This window comes from Melospiza melodia, chromosome 8 (genome assembly GCF_035770615.1).
Source record: "Melospiza melodia melodia isolate bMelMel2 chromosome 8, bMelMel2.pri, whole genome shotgun sequence".
Taxonomy (NCBI): domain Eukaryota; kingdom Metazoa; phylum Chordata; class Aves; order Passeriformes; family Passerellidae; genus Melospiza; species Melospiza melodia.
The window spans coordinates 24,639,327-24,656,772 of record NC_086201.1 but is presented as its reverse complement, the minus strand read 5'-3'; the positions used below and the strand labels follow the sequence as shown (position 1 = coordinate 24,656,772).

The window sequence follows — 17,446 nt, the reverse complement described above, 5'->3', positions numbered from 1 at the left end:
ATTAAGGGAAAATGGTCCTCTTAGTGTCATTTCATTCCCTAGCCTATATATTAGATATGAAACTGCAGTCTTAAAGCTAATCATTAAATTCCAAGAGCATTCATACTTAGGTTAATGATTCAGCTTGGGAAGATAAACTTGGGAAATACATATCAAGTTTTGCATTTCAAGCCATCTCAAGATATACAGATATTCAAATTATGATATATTTATCTTTTATCCTTCCTCCAGAAATAGTCTTTTCCCAAAACTGTGAGTTTCCAAAGATAGATTTTACTTTTTGAAATAATGACCTGTTAGAATATCAGGCTTTTAGTTTAGTCTTACTGACTGTTATTTTTTATTTTCTTTTATTTTAGTCCTTTCTTGTCACACAGTCTACAGACTTGGTTCATGATATTTTTACATAGTTTTTTCTTTTTTTTCTTAGTTTGTCATCCTTTATCTTCTTCCAGCTCCTTTTGATTTGGAGGTATTGGGAAATGGCAGAAAGAAATTGAAAAATGTCCCAAAATAATCTGGGACATTATAAGCATACTGCATAAGGGATTAAAGGAAAGAAAGAAGATATGGGACAGAACGAAAAAACACTTTCTCATTAAAATAATAGGAAATAAACACATGCAAACAATGTCATTATGTCACTATCTAGAAACAGGTCCAAATTTTTGGTTTACAGTTTTTAATTTTTTTTTTCCAAAGTCCTTTTCCTGTTATCCACTAATATGCTACACAGGGATCAACTGCCCTGCACTCTCTCCCCATTGTGCTGTGGATTTTACTGAGATTAATTCTTTCGCACGACATGCATGCATGCATGAAGGTTCTTATGGACACATATGGCATAATTAAAAAACTGTTTTATTAAGAATAAAAATATCTTTTTCCAAAAAGAAAGGAGTAATGGAACCTGAAACTTCCACAAGCTTTGTTATAATGAATATAAATCATCTATCTCTCCAGTGCAGGATGTTTGAACTGCTTTGTTCAGACTTCCATCATTTGTTGTTTATCCAGCTGCATCCTAAGGCAAACCTCAAGTTTTTCCTTTTTTCAGAAACTCTTTATTTCTTGAATTTCCTTCTCAGTCTGGTGAAAGGTTTCAGAGGATAAGACTCTCCACTCTTAATAAGATCTTGCATGCAGTTCTTCTCATAGGTAGTAGATGTTAGCTATTTTCACCAATAATTTTCAAACACAGTAATGTCATCAATATTTTTTATAAATCATGAAATCAATGTATTTATGGACATACAGAGGCAAGCTTAGTTTGCTGGTGAGGTCAAGTAATTTGTCAAAGAATGGTGGGAGAAAATGTAATGTGACCCAATACACCAGGGTTGCCCTCTCCATCTCTGCCTAGGAGCTGGTTAGCTCAGCCGGGCTGTGTAATTGGCAGTCCCTGCCTGATTTGATGCTTTACTCATTTTCAGAGTCACAGTTTGCAGTTTGCACCTTCTCTCTACAATACTTCTGTCTATCCAGGTGTTTGTTGAGGAAAACCCTTTTCTTGATGTACCAGCTTATTTCCTCCTTGTCCCCATTTGTCCTATCAAATTTGAAACCAGCCTTCTGTGTGCCAGAAAAGCAGGCTGTTTATCTCCCTCAATAGCATACTCTGACTAATATTTGGGGTTTCCTGATGTATTGTAGAGAGGTTTAGAACCAATGTACCACTCTGATTCCAGCAGCACAAATGTGTCTGGCAAGATATGCAGGCTGGATTCACAGCTGGCCATTTATAATCAGAGTTTTGATGCATCTCACATGGAGCATGAAGGATTGAACATTTCATTCATATCACAGGCTCTGAGCAATTTGAGGCAGGTCAAGTAACCCCTGAACTCTCTGGGGAAGTTGTAAAGGTTTCATGTCAAATGGCAAGAGGAAGATAATTGCAATGAAGAGTTCATGAATATCCTGATCATAGGGACTGTGTTTTGTTCATGCTGCAAGACACAAAAAGGAGAGGTTGTGCCTCTAGTTTAGACACAGATATTGTAGGTTTGAACTGACCTAAGGAGCAATTGCAGCCTTACAATATATCCATTTTGTAATACATTCCTCTGTTAGTAAAAGCATTCAGGATTTCGTTAAATAAGAGGAGCCCCAAGGTGTGAATGGCAAAGATGTATTGACAGCACAAATACAAAAAATGCAGATGCACATAACTGAGACAGTCTCACAGAGAAGTCTCTGCTGTCTCAGGTTTTGTTCCCCTGCTAAACTAACCCTAACAAAAGGGCATGTGCAATACATGGCAGTATGGCTGTACCACAAGGGTTGGCTTTGGAGGTAGTCTTTTTTTTGTCTCCAGTGGAAAGTTTATCATAAAGGAGACTAGAAAATAAAAGTTCTTTCTGTAGCAGCACTACGGGAATCTTACATTTTCTTCAACTAAAAGCTGACATCTTTAACTTGTTATCATTTCACATCTGTGAGTCAGTGGATCAAGCGGGGTTCCAGTTCACAAACAAGACTAGAGCAAAACACATCTCAGAACAGTACTACAGTGGGTGTCACATGACTGAGCACAGGGCCGTCATGAGAGCTCAGGGAGGCTGGGAAAGATAGGGGAATGCTAATTTCCCATTGTCCAAGTAGCTGGAAAACTGATTCCAAAATTTCCATGCAGCAGGCAACTTATACCTAGAATAGAAATGGAGAATCAGTTTTGTGCAGCATTCGTATGTCTGAATAAGTCCAAATTCTGCTTCTGTTCTGTATCCAGAACTGCTTGTGTAGTAGCTTCTGTAGGGCTTAAGTAGTTAAGGAAGCTCCTCATTCTCTGCAGAATATTTGCCCGTAGCCAGTAACACTCATAAATCTAGTAAATCACTTCCCCAAGAGATTTTTTGGTACCAGGCATCAGCTCAAGAATCTGAACAGAACAGTTTTGCATCTCTTCCTCATGCGTAAGATCATTGCTTTGCACAGATATGAAGCACTGGCATTTCTAGGAACCAGTCCACCACTATGATTCGAAAGGTTTCCAGATATTTTGCTTTTACTTTTGTCTTCTTGCAAGGTGGCAGCACGATCTCCATTAACAAGCTATTGTTACAATCCCACCCAGGCATGCAGGCACCCACCCAGAATCAGTGGCAGACACAGCAAGCCGCTCTTCCCCTCCCAGAGAAAGCCTTGCAGCAGACACAAGCAGAGGTACAGCCGGGCTTAACACAACCTCAGATTCTTGGTTTTTTAGCTGCATTCACTGCTGCCATGGGCATGTATTCACTGTTGTACTCAAGAGAGTTGGATTCACACGTCTGATTCTGCCAACAGAGAGAAAATGCCATTAATTTATTTTGTGATCACTTACCTTTGCCACTCCTGCCTTTGTTCATTAAGTAGGGCAGTTACTCTGTTTTCAGTGGGAACATTAATGTCAGAATGGACATGTCAAACTCACACAGAAAACTTGGAATAAAACAAACTGAAAATTAAAAACACACATTGCCCAAAAGAATAGCTAATGTCCTTGGTCTTTATTCTTTCCTGTGTAAAATCTAAGTGGTTTGCAGCAGAACAGTGGTGGAATTTCTCCACTGATAATTGTTTCCCCTTCTTAAAGAAACCTATTGGGTGAACTGCTTACAAAAATATTTTGCTGACCTGTGCAGCATTTCTCCTCTTTCCTTTGGTTCAAAGCCTTTAAATCAAGAAACAATTCAGTCTTAGAAAAATGAAATCTGAGCTACTGTCATCAATGACTTGAATTCCAGTGATAAATAAACAAGTCAGTCTTTTTGTCAAAAACCACAGCACTGCTGAATGAGTATGTGCGTGTCCCACTCTCTAAATCTCATTAAATCGAATTCCCCATCCACGACCTTTGGAAGAAGGGTTCTGCATTATCTCATATGTTTGCTTACCTTGTTCCTTAAGCAACAGGCCACAACACAGCAGACACAGGAAATGGCAAAAATGATCACGCAGATAATAATCCATGGCATGCGTCCAAGTGAAAAGCAGTCCTCCTTATCTGAAGATGGGGAGACAAAATAAAAGTCATTACTGATATTTTTCTTTTTTGCCTTCTACAGATAACTTCAATTCTTCTCTCTCTTCATATTAATAGATTAGCAAAAGTGAACTCTGAAGAAGGATTTTGTTGAGATGAATTGTCACCTTGGAAAAGTGTATTCAGTAGGAAGCAGAAGATGGCATTTTTTCAGAAAGAAAGGGGAAACTGTTGGTACACAGCACTGAAAGTGTGGACTGAAAAGAAACCAAGCTAGGCTTGAGAGCATGCTGAGAAAGAAAATTTTAAAAAACAGAAAAATCCCAACCTCCAACATGGTGTTTCAGATCTGAACAAGGTTTAAGCTTATATGTAGTAAGTACCACAAGTGATTTTAAGGGCAGCCTGGTCCAAAGAAGGGTAGACTTTGGATAGGGAAGCAAGCTGGGGTACTCAAGATTGCCCTTGCCCAGATCTGCGTGAAAATATGACAGGGTATGAAACATTTAGAAAAAGTTCTGAGCGTCTGGCTAGCCATGCAAGTGGAAATGGACACTGCAGACAAAACCAAATGTCACAGCTTGATTCTGAGAAGCTTTTTAAATAGAGAGAGGATTGAGATACAACTTGACTAAAGCACATAATTGCTGTAGCATTTCAGCTTCTTTGTTTATTGCTGGTGTTGGGAGAGAGGAAAAGAAAGCAAGGGAAGGACAACAGGCAGTACCATGCTGCAACTGAACTGTATGCAGAACCAAGAATTGGTGTGAGCAAAACCACCATTACCTCTTTCAGTTTAGTATACTAAGAGCCACTGAATGAAAGCCAGGTCAAAATTAAAAGCTGGGCAGTTAGTCTTCTGGAGTTAGTCCAAGCCCTTCTCAGTAAACAGCCAAAAATTCTCAACAGCTGTGGATCACTTCTGCTCTAAAAGGGCTCTAAAGCTGAAGGTCTTCACAGAGGTAAACACCATCTTCTTCACACCTCAATGGCATCCAAGAGTTCCATATACCACTACTAGTATGGATATTTTACAATTGATTTTCTTTAGTCCTAGGCTTTTGAACATGTCTCTCAGAATGGATTTTTTCCCCACTTACTAGACCTAACCTTAATATTTATACTCAGCAACTTTAAAATGGACAAGAGAAATTGCAGGCAAAGGAGAGACTGCAGTACTCTAGAAGCTGTAATCAAGCTAACTTGGGTGCCACCACTCAAAGCTCAGCATGGCCTGCAAAACCTGCACAAGAATATGAATCAATATGGAGAGAACGTGCTGAGCAGTGTGCCAACACAGCTCCACTGTTACCAGCCCCCCCTGCTAAGTAGTTTTAAGCTGCCTGGTCATTAGTTGTGTGAACTCTAGTCCTATTCTTCACTTCAGCACAGCTATACACAGTGTCTACTAATCAGTAAACTGAGGTGAGGGGAGTAGAGAACTAAACTTACCTTGGACATACAAATACGTTTCTTTCAGACAGCACTCTATGTAAGGAGGGGGTAAGAATATCTCCAGGCAGTATGTATAAACATCAATATGTTTCCTCTCCAGATTTTTAAGAATGAAAGTGGTGCTGCTGCTTGAATTGTGTGTCTGACAGTAGGTGACATTACTCTTGGAGATAACTCTCTCTTGGCTCAAATGGAATGCACAGATTTCCGTCTTTTTTTCATGCCCTCTGAAGAGGGTCATGCTGAATTCACTCACATTTTTGGGGTTGGGGAATGTGAAATGGAAGTTTCCATTTTCAAATTCCACCATCACCTGGTCGTCAGAGACATGAGCCTGATCTGAAGACATGAAAACAATTAGTTACACACATAGCAATGAAAAGAATCCTTAAAGTGCTAAGAAACTCATTTAAAAAAAAATGAACCATGTGATTGTAATTTAAGGCATGCAGGTACTCAGAAAGGCCTAGCTACTGCATTACTCTGGTTGTGCCAGACATTACTGATAAAATAAATGAGACCTGGTCTGTTATCTGCTCTAAGGCTGGAGAGATTACTGTTAGCATTAGATCAGTGAGCTTGATAATATTACTTACTACTAAAGCTATTAAATGGTGAAGTTACTCATATTATTTATAATTTCTGTTACTAGATATTGTTTAATGCCCCCCTGGACCAAACACTGTATAAACATATAATCCCTGCCTCAGTGTCACATTGTCCTGTCCATAGATAAAACAAGTGGGACAAAGATTATATAATAATAATTATCTGTGGTTTATGGTTTGTAATCTATACCCTACTAAACAATTATAAAATCATTTAGATTAGAAAAGACCCTTAAGATCAAGAAGTCCAAGCATTAGCCCAGTATTGCCAAGTCCACCACCAAACCATGTCCCTAAGTGCCACACCAACATGTCTTTTAAATTCCCCCAGGGGGGACGACTCTACCACTTCTCCGAGCAGCCTGTTTCAATTCTTGACTGCTCTTTCAGTGAAGAAATTTTTCCTAATATCCAGTACAAATCTCTCCTCGTGCAACTTGAGGCCATTTCCTCTTGTCTTGTCACTTGCTACTTAGGAGAAGAGACTGAACCCTACCTTGCTGCAGCCTCCTTTCAGGTCGGTGTAGAAAATGGCAAGTTCTACCCTGACCCTCCTTTCTTTCAGGCTAAACAAACCCAACTCCCTCAGACCCTCCTTTCCTCAGCTCTGTTGCCTCCTCTGGACCCACTCCAACACCTCAATGTCTTTCCTATAGTGAGGGACCCAAAACTGGACACAGGATTTGAGGATTCACCAGTGTCAAGTACAGGGTGACAGTCATTGGCCTGATCTTCCTGGCCAGAAAGTAATTGACAGAGGCCAGGATGCCACTGGCTTTCTTGGCCACTTGGGCACAAACTGGCTCATGTTCAGCTGGCTGCTGGCTAGCACCCTCAGGACCTTTACCAGGCAGCTTTCCAGACACTCTTCCCCCGCCTTGTCGGGCAGCCTGGGTTGTTGTGACCCAAGTGCAGGACTCGGCACTTGGCCTTGTTGAACCTCATTCAATTGGTCTTGAACCATTGACCCAGCCTGTCCAGAGCCTTCCTGTACTCCCACCTAACACTTCCACCTAACTTGGTGCTGTCTCAAAGTTATTATGACCCCCAATGACCATCATAGAGGTCATTGATAAAGATATTAAACAGAACTGGCCCCAAAACTGAGCCCTGGGGAACCCCACTTGTAAGCAGTCACCAGCTGGATGTAACTATTCACCACCACTCTCTGGGCCTGGTGACCCAGCTAGTTTGATGATGTAGCTGGAAATTTAAAATGGGATGTGAATCCCAAGCTCCTGCGTGACTGCCTTAGCCACAGGACCTGACTTTCCTTTGTGGAATAGATAGTGATTTGAGACATGACATAAAGTTTCAACCTAATTACTTAGATGGCTATGGTACCATTATTGCTCAGATAATAAAAGACATAGAGGATAAATGTTACTGTGTGCAGGCACCCACATGCAATCCAGAAATCACATCTGACCCTCCCAAAATCTCTATGAAAAGCTCTCAGATGTTGTGTGACTCTCATTTTACAAACTTCTTGGAAAAGGAAAGAAGCAGAAGTGACCAAAGACATCCTGCTACCTCACAGCTTGACTTTGTAAAGTCAGCAACCAATAGCACAGAAAACTCCATCAAACAGAAATATGTTAAAATGTGCAGTAAAAAAATGACAATTTTTTTCTTTAAGGGCAGTATTTTCTGATGTAGAAAGGCATTTAGAACTGTAAACCAAATTAGGCAAATGCATCTTACCTATATTTTTGCATGCACATGATGAGCAGCTGTCAACTCCTGAAAAATACAAAGTTGTTTTCTGTTTAAAATTTAAGAAGAGCAATGCAAGAACAGAGGGTTAACCATGCAGTGTTAAGATGCTGAAGTTATTTTATAATTTGTATCATTATCCTATCTGATCCTTTCTGCGCTACACTCTAAAGTCATATGATATGATAAAAGAATGAAATATAAAAATCAAAGGAGAAAGAAAATGCTCAAGACAAGAATTTATATTGATCATACATATAACATTCACAAATTCTTAAAACACCTTTGCAAAGTAATATGTGTACTTCAGGAATAGAACTGACATGAAAGTAAAACTCTTTCACCAAGATACTGAAGAAATCTGTGTGAAATAAAAAAGTATATATTTGATTTTTCATGAGTCCTGATTTTGCAATAACCCAACATTATACTCCCAGACTAAAGTACTCATTTCCATCAATGTTTGTTCTGCTTCCCCCACTGCTTGACACATCACCAAAGCATCTTATAATTATCTGGATCATGTTCCAAAACATACATCAAGAGAACATTCAAGCAATGCAAATGGTTTTGTTCCTTTTCCAACAGCAACTTTTTCTCTTTTGTTCATAGGTGATCTTCCTTACAGAATACAGACACATTTTTAATAATTGTTCTGGTTTTATTTTTTAAACCGCTGCCTCCATCACCACACACTATGGTAATACTTCGATTTGTATGTCAGTACTGGCAACATAGCAGAGTTTGGTAGTGTTTCATTTGGAATTTTCCTTTTTGCAGGGCCCTAAAACTAAATGCTCAGACAGATAAAAAGAAAAAAATTTCTAGCCACTATTTCTTTTTTCTGATAGTCTGACTAAGTTCTTCAGATGCTGCTTAGAACTAAATATATCTACATCAGGATTTTATGACACTAAGGAAATATAGGGCAAATACTTAAGGACTTTGGTGATCTGTCCTATTCATGTTATAGGTACACAGCAGTCTAGATAGACCCACATAGAGTAGACCCCCAGGTGTGCCAGGTATTGCACTGATTGCATGGTATAAAAAATCTTTTTTTTCCAAGGCATCTGTTATCTTTGACATTAACCTCTAAATGCACAGGAACATAGGATCATTCTCTTTTGGATACCTTTGTTTGATCTCAACTCTTTCAGTCTTTTAGGGTTCATGCTTTTTTCTTTTTTGGATTCTTGCTCCACAGTTACTGCCATTGGCAAGGACACTGAATGGATGATATTCATTTCAGATACCTTTAGTGTGACACAGAAGCTAATGGACTTTTGGAAGACATTTTGCAATGCTCAGTTAGAGAGCAGTAAAAACTGTTATCCCTCCTTGACTGATTTACCATATCCCTAGTCATCAAATTCTTCCTGGTTTACTGTGCAGAGTCAGCACCCTTATCTAATTCTGTGACAGTTCTAATATCTGTACTTCTCTCAGGACTATTACTTAAGTATATGATACCAGACAAGGTGTTTAGCATCTTGTACCACTGGTGTGAAGACACAGAGAAAACACACAGCTTGCCAAGCCGAAGTGAAATAGAGCTCCAGAACCACTGAAGGCACAGACAGAAAGTGCAAGCCCTTTAAATTTTATATAGTCTGAAAAGATGAAAGCAAAGGTCAAATAAAGAAATAATTCTTGATGACTTACATGTTGCATGATGAAAGAAAACAGTTGCTGTGAGAACAGCATTTGAGATGAAGGTAATTTTAAATGCTCTGTAGTTTAACATCCTGTAGTTCAGTAACACATGCCTTTACAATTTGGCCAAACACCCAACAAATTATTTAGGGATGGGAAGAAAAAAACAAATGTGCAGCAGAAGTTAGGGAGCCTGATGAATACAAAAACTTATCTGATACTTTCGAGAAGCACCTACCTGGAGTTGAAACCTCTACATTTGTCACTGGTCATCTGAGAGGAAAGGCAGAGGCTGACTCTGTCAGGGCAGTTACAGAGTCAAGCAGTGCCATATTCCTTCAATGTCCCAGAGGAGCCTGGGACCACTCTATCCTGAGCACTAAAGTAACAACTTCAGATCTGTTTTCTCTGTTTGTCTCTGAGAATAGTTCCGTTTCACTGTTAGCTAATGAAATTGCCCTTTCATAACATGTGGGTTAAAATGTTTGCCAGAGATCATGGTTTTAATCCTTGTTTTTAATGAAAAGGGGCAGAGAGAGGTCATTAAGCATTACTTCATGTGACCTTGTGTCAAGCTGAAAGATTGTTTTGTATTCTCTCCAACCCAGAAGCCTAAAATGACGGTTTTCAAGGAACTCTCAGTAAAGTATTTCTCTGAATGAGCATTTTGGTAAATGTGATGCAATTGGTATTTCTCTGAAACAAGTAGCCATAGAGAAGAGTGTGCTTAGCATAGGATAAAAGCAGCACATTTTAGAATTAGATTAACAGTGCCTGAGATTAAAACACAAAATTGTCTACATGGATGACCACTATGGGTAAAAGCTGATATAAATTTCCAATCACTAGCTATTCTGCATCAGCTCCTAATTTGAATGCACTTGCTGAATATTAAAGAAGTTGCTCATTCCCCTTCCCTGTGCCTGACTGCTGAGCTTCTGTACCCACTTGCACCCTTTCAGTCCTAGGTAATCATATGGACCTGTAGCACTCTGTTGTTAATGGCTGGACACATTTGGGATGTTTCTTGGCAAGCTCCAGTCAGAATGAATGTACATTTAGTACGATGTGAGACAGGAACCTGGGGTTTAAACATCCAGTAATACTGAGATTCCCTGACTAATTGTCCCTAATTCTACCTCAAAAATATGTGAATAAAAGTCTACATTATGGTATTGTTGAAACTGAATAGAAGAATTTCACTGGTTCAGCAGTAAAAATGCTTAGTTTTGGCTGAAAGATTGCTTTTTGTTATTTTTCATAAAAAAACTATTCTTCTTTTGCATATAAAGGTTTGAGAAGAGGAAACAAATCTTTAGTTTGTTTCCATTGTGTCACAATGTGGAGTTGCAAGAAGTTATTCCTGGCTCACCTGATGTGAAGCAGAGTGCCAAGGCAAATATTGTGGTTTAGATATAAATCAAAGGTATTAACGTGTATGAAAGCTACATCTTGTTATGTTAAGCTCAGAAAGAGAGCTTGTGTGTGTGTACATTTCTTTATAAGTGTATTTACAGTCATGTACATTTCCACCTCAATTTCATCTTTACTGCAGCAGGAAAGCCTTTTGGCAGAAGTTTGGGAATTTCTATGGTAGTGTACTTGGATACTGATGCCAATGGAAAATGTGTTATTTTCATTTTAATGAGATTGCAATTTTGAGCTTTCCAGTTATTCTTTGGTAGACTCAGCACTATTTGAAGACACAGAGTAAACACCGTTACACATTTTGGTCCTAACAGAAGTTTTAAAACCACTTTCAATCATTTTTCAAGCTTGGGGTTTAGGCCAGGAGAATGGAATAACGCTACTTTGTTTTCTTGCTGTTTGTATGATCTGCCCCAGCTCTCAGAAAACTAGCTAGCTGATGAAAAGAACAAGCACAATTTCACTTCTGTGTATTTGCCTCTGAAGATGAGCAAGGAAATCGCAGACCCTGCCTTTAAAACAAACATATTTGTTTTGTTCATACTAAATGCATAATGAAACTGCACATAGCTTTTAAGCTGCTATAATTTCAAATTTCCAAGGCACTCTGAAAGATGACACTGTCAATTTAGTGTCATTAGTCCTATGCCTAAAACTAACACATTTCTATCTTTCATGATCCAGGATTAACTGGGGAAGGAGTGCTTGTGGGCAAAGCAGTAATGGCCCAATTTATTCTAGGAAGCCATCTTTAATCTGAATTATTTCTGTGGTATAACTTATGATGAGAAATGCTGAAATTCATATAAAACATACCACTGAAAGAACAACCAGTGCTGATAATATTTCAGAAGCCCTTCTAAAAATTGCCATGGTTTCCTACTGTATTGACACCAGGAGATCAGTGGGTGAAGAGTGATAATGCTTTGCAAATGTTGGTGTGCCAAAGCTCATGTGCAGTTTCATAGCAAGGGCCTCAAGACCTATGGAATCCTACCTCCAGCTCTGTACTCCAAATCCCATTGCCTGTGTTTCTCTGTGGGCAACAGAGACACTGCCTGCTCTTACGATCAATGTCTTTATCACAATTGTGTTATCAAATCATAATGCACATATGCACGCATACATATCGCCTACTGTGACCTATTTAGATCCAGAGGTCACAAGTCATGCTGAGAACACTGTAAGGCAAAAAACATGAGAGATACCATTTCTTCTTACATGCAGTCTCTTTCTCTTGCCATCTCTTTTGCCTAGTCTCCTGCCCAAATCCTGTCCTCCACATTTGAAGGAAAGGAGAAATGCTGGTATCAGACAGAATGATTATTTGCACCCTTAAAATTACAGTTTATTTCTTCCCATGAGGAAAAGCTTTCTAGATAGCTTCAGTCATGTGTAAAAGCATGCTGGTCAGGTATTCATGCTAAATTGACTAGATGGAAAGCAACCAAACTGAAAGCATTTTTTGTTAGTAAATTTAGGAACAACTTTCCAAGGAGAGCTCTCTTTAGAGATACTGATTGCAATTACTCTTTCTTGTGATTTCCCCCATCTTTTCATTCTATTTGAAAACTCAGCAGACTATCCATATATTAGTTAGCCTTCAAAAATGCATTACCTAAAGACCTGAAAACTACTTTTTATTTATGGGAAAGCTGAAGTTCTTCCTGAAAACTCAGGAGTACTTAAATTCTATCCCTTTTCACTAGAATTTTAGAAACAAATATTTAATAGCCCTTGGCATGAATATCAAAAGATTGTATTTAAATGGTGTTTAGTAAGTGTGCACACTAAATCTCAGATCTTATATGATGCATCATACCAAATCGTTGGACAGAATATGTGTGGTAAAAAAGACTCTTCCTAATCTGTTATTATCTGTATTTCCATGCTGACCCACTAATATGTGCATTTCTGAGAGGTTACAGGTAAAGCTGTGATATTTTACTTTGCACAGCTGGGATAAAACACTGAATCTTGTTAAATGCTACATCCATGTTTAAGCCTGGACTGAGATTCATGCTGTCACTGTGCACCTTCTCAAACACAGCATAGGAATTCCATGCTTCCTTTTAATTCTGTGTTTCAAGGCTGCACCAAAAGGATCTCATCTACTTTTCCATGCCATATACATTTTTCACTGTATAAAGATTCCCTGCCCAAATGAGAGCAGGTTTAATATGGATAACTTGGTTTCTCTTTATTATTCACCATCATGCTGCTATGAGATCTTATATCCATCAAGGGAACCTGGCTGGAGCACTAGAATCTCAACAGCTAAAGGGTAACACTGAGCAGATGAGCTAAAGAACATAAACAATGTTCTTGCAGTTTTTAGTTTCAGAGCAAACATTCCTATGCTGGCAGGAATTCTCTTCCCACCAACTCTAGTGATATTGAAGTTGAGAGCAGTCTTTTTACAGCCAATACCCTCTATTAACTTTATTCCTCCAACCCCTTGCTATCATGCCTCATCTACTATCTCCCATCATTGGCTAAGTTATATTCTATAGAGACACCTACTGCACGGAGAATAATCAAAAATGTTACTCACCATACAGGGCTTCAAACTGAAAGCAGAGGACACAGAAAGTTACAGCAACTGCCTTCATGCCTGCCTGACACAGAGGCATCAGTCTTCTGTCTGCTGTGAAGATGGGGAAGAACACATGGGTAGAAAAGGAAGTGGTTTTGTGGGCTCTGGCAAAAAAAAACTGTAAGATAATCAGAATGACTTTTTAATTTAACATTTGTCCCCTGACTATGTTATAGCTATGTCAGCATTAGCTGTTGCAAACACCTGGTTTAATGCTTTATTTTTTTTCCTACCTAATGGTTTGCTGTCACAAACAGGAGGATGAAAGACTTTCTGACATTACTTTTGATGTTCACTTTGCAAAGACTGGTTTCTGGTAAAGTCTATCACAATAGAGGCTGCAGTCATCTGCAGTAAACTTCTGCAGATGGCCCATAGTCAGCAACTAATATTAACCTACAGTACATACATATTTGTAACTGGCAACCTGGTTTCTCCCCACCAGTTTCAACTGGTTTTACATAACTAATGCTCTTGCTCTATGTGGAAACCACTAGTTAGTGGGGTAGGAGACTCTCATGTGTCCTGGTCCTGAAATTCATATGAAGAGCATGGCCAAAGTGCAGAAAGATCCCCTCAGCCCTGTGGCTTCTGAAAGGTTCACTGCAGCATGACTTCCATTCTGGAGATCAGGCTTGTTTTGCCTGAAGTTTCATGAGAAGCTTCATGTGGCTCTGTGAGAGGAGATCTGACTCAGTGCCCCAGAGCCTTAGGTCAAAAGGTTCTCTCCTTCCCTCTTCTTTGCCTTTGTGCAGCATACTCTATGCTGGCCTGTTATCCATCTTTATCCTGGGAATGTTTTAGGACCCTTTGTAACATGTTCTACAATCATTTAATTCTGGCTGCTTATTTATGTCTATAATAATAAATTTAGTGCAGAAAATATGCAAGAAAACCAGCTTCTAAATCATGTTTAATATATTAGACGAAGTTTGCATTTCTGATTGCATGAAGATAAAACACAAAGGACTGCTAGTGGTGCCTGACAGACACTTTTGGGGTTGAGTCTTTGTAATGGTCAAATAATTGGAAATTAACAGGACTGTGTTACAGATTCACTGCTACTTTATACTGTGCAAGTAAATCCTCTCAAGTTGGTTTACTCTTCTTTAAAAAGTGATTTAATGTCTTTCACTATTACTGCTAAGGATCCGATCACATGGACAATGGCAGAGCTTTATTTTCTTCAAATCTTTCAAAATCCCTGAAAATCTATGCCTTTTTAAAAATTACAGTCAGAAGTAAAACTGAGTCAAATCAGGTGTTGATCTAAATTTTCAGCTTGAGTCTCTGGCACCAAAATTAAATAACTCTAAGTAGAGAAGATTTCTGCAGTATGCTTTTAATTCTAAAGCCCAAAAGCATATGGTGGTTCAAACAACGATACACCTACAAAATATACATCCGATTCCTGAGTTTTGCCTGTGAAGTTATAAACTGTGTTAGGATGTACTGAGGTTCCAGGTAGGATCATCTTTTCCATCCCCTATAAAAGCTAATGGGAAGTGCTGAAAGAACAGACCAACCCTCTCCTGGGACCTCTCCTGACCTTTACTGCCCCCCAAATAAACTTAAGAGTGGTCCCCAGAAAGACCTACAGTAAGAAGAGCTGCTGCTGCAGAGAATTAAGGGTGGAAGAAAATCACGTGTCAAGTACCCCTATGCACATCCCTGGGAGAGCATGGTGACAACACACACCAGAGACTGAGTCCTACAAAGCCCGCCACTGACTGGGAAGACCAATAAAGGTGTAGGGAAATGTACTCCATGTGCAAAGCTTTGGCTACTTTTTTATGAAAACAGGCTTTAAAACAAATCAGTATTGTTAGGGTTCCAAAGTTTGTTGTCTTTCTTTAAAATTTTAAATATTTTGTTAGGAAAGTAATTTTGTTAGAGAGGATTTTTTTTTAACCAATATATTTATTATGGAGCAACTTACCCCTTCCATCCCTCCCTATGACCATATCAGTTACACCAAGGCTGATTAAGACACATCTATTTCGCTTTTGGGGGAAGAATAGATAGGAGCACAGCTTGGCTGGTATGCATCTTACTACAACAATTGAAGAAAGTCTCACTGTCCAGTTTGTATATGTCAAGTCCTCTCTCTTTACTATAATTATAGCTTCAAGTCTGCAATCACACCTTCTCCTTTTCTGCTTCTTGGCACTTGGGATGGCTAGAACACACTGACCCCTTTATTTCAAAAGGGTCAAGCCCAGAGAATACTTTGCAGTGCATTTGGCAGCGCTCTGAAGTTGGATCTAAGCAGTGATTCCAAGTGTATTTGCTGATGAGCTGGCAGAGCCAGGGGCACTCACAGCTTATATTCACAAGTGAAGAGACTCAAAGTCAAGCTCTGAGCTCAGTGTGAGGGATGCCTCCCTTCTAGTCCCACACCAACAGAGGCTCCTCCTCTGCCTTTCAATCTTTCCATCTTTGCCTCACTCCCCTGTCAGTGTTTATCTACTTCACAAAGACATTGTTACTGCATTTTTGAAGTGTTTCTTCTAAATACCACAGTTGGTTACGGTTAAACACCTGGAACAAGTAGTATGTTTCCACAGACTTCCTACAACTGTAACTATTTTTGCTCACAAACACGTGTTTCCTTTTTCCATCCTCACTCATTTCTCTTCTTGATTTTCACTCTCCCATCCACCTATACCTCCTCCAACCTGACTGTCCCCCAGTCCCTGAGTGCCCCGGTCCTCAAGCAGTAGTTTCCCTTTACCATGTGCAGTAACTCCTGTCTGGAACGTAGCTTTCCCTTCACCTTATGCCCTATTCTTTCTTCATGTCCTACTCCTAATGCTACCCTATAGTGATAATCTCCTTTCCTTCCCATCATCTTGCTTCTGAGTGTTTGAAAACTGGAAAATCCTTATGTGAATTTTTGTGCCTTAAAAAAGCATTCAGCAATACACTGAGTTCCAAAAAGAAATGAGCTTGCTCATCCCTTGGTCTATACAACAGTGATCTCCACTACACAGTCTTCAGTGCTTCTCCCCTCTAACTCCAAGTAACTTGGAAAACAACACTTCTGCAGTTTCCCCAAAGACACGGCAAAGAATTTCCCTGTGTGTATGATGTATATTCGTCTTTGCTCTGTTTAATCACATAATTACTGTTATCACTCAAAACATGTCCATGTTAGCAAAACGATACTGCATGGTCCACTGTGAAACCAAGGTGCAGCGAAGAATTTTATTCTATCTCACCAGCAGTTTTCCACTTCTGCTCATGCATGAGCAGTTGCCCACAGCAATATTCTCTCCATAGAATGTTTTGCAATTCTTTCTGTACAGACTGCTACAGTCCATCCACACAAATTATATTCCCTTGTCTCCTGCTGCTTCTCATTCTTTGCTTCAATATCTGGCCTATATTCTCATGACTCTGGGTCATTCCCTCAGGGCTGGAGCAGAAAGCCTCTACACTCATGGTTTTTCATTTCCTGTCCTCCTAATTGAGAAGGGGAACAATGACTTTCACTGTGCTATTTTTAAAGTTCTGTGATGGCTTTAAATCCCACTTCCCATCTGCACCACTCCCCATTAGGTGTGTAAACAAGCTGCAGTCATTCAGGATGTAGAGATTTCAGTCGAAACGCAGCTCATGTGCTCCCTCATTTGTTCTGATGCCTCCTTTGCTGATATATTGGTCTGTTTGCTCCCCCAAGCCTGTGGGCATGCTGTAATATTTTCTCCATCAATGTGCCAGTAGAGGCAACTGGGGCTCAGCTCAGCCAGCTCAGCAGCCAGGCAAATGACTCCCTGCAGTGGTGTTGATCTAATGAGACAGTCCCCTTTGGGGCGGGATTGTGCGTGGCTTTGCTTCTTGATACAAGCTCAGTTACCCCATTAATCATCACATCTTTTGGGGGTTTGTTTTTATTTTTTCTTCGGATGATACTTGAGAATATTTGTCATCAAGTTTTCTAAAAGAAGGGAAACAAAAGTGTGTTAAGGAGTTTAGCCCAGCTCTAAGGCTTTCAAGGGCATTGACCTATAAATTCAG

The 17,446-nt window shown here is 39.5% G+C and overlaps 1 protein-coding gene across 1 annotated transcript; it reads right to left on the bottom strand.

Moving 5' to 3' along the window:
• Positions 1–548: 548 nt before the first annotated feature.
• Positions 549–13,474, bottom strand: LOC134421403 (inducible T-cell costimulator-like). Its single transcript, XM_063162313.1, has 6 exons — positions 13,385–13,474; positions 7,735–7,773; positions 5,420–5,761; positions 3,879–3,988; positions 3,188–3,278; positions 549–2,649 (listed from the first exon to the last, which is right to left on the bottom strand). Exons 1-5 carry the CDS (start codon positions 13,461–13,463, stop codon positions 3,189–3,191), a joined length of 660 nt encoding a protein of 219 aa, XP_063018383.1. The 5' UTR covers positions 13,464–13,474; the 3' UTR covers positions 549–2,649; position 3,188.
• Positions 13,475–17,446: the final 3,972 nt, after the last annotated feature.

Excerpts from the sequence above, each read along its gene's own strand:
- LOC134421403 (XM_063162313.1), bottom strand. The coding sequence starts at position 13,463 with ATGCCTCTGTGTCAGGCAGGCATGAAGGCAGTTGCTGTAACTTTCTGT. Across the intron at positions 3,989-5,419 it reads AACGTATTTGTATGTCCAAG|ATAAGGAGGACTGCTTTTCA; the intron begins GTAAGTTTAGTT and ends CCCCATCTTCAG. Across the intron at positions 3,279-3,878 it reads CCTGTTGCTTAAGGAACAAG|AATCAGACGTGTGAATCCAA; the intron begins GTAAGCAAACAT and ends CTCTGTTGGCAG.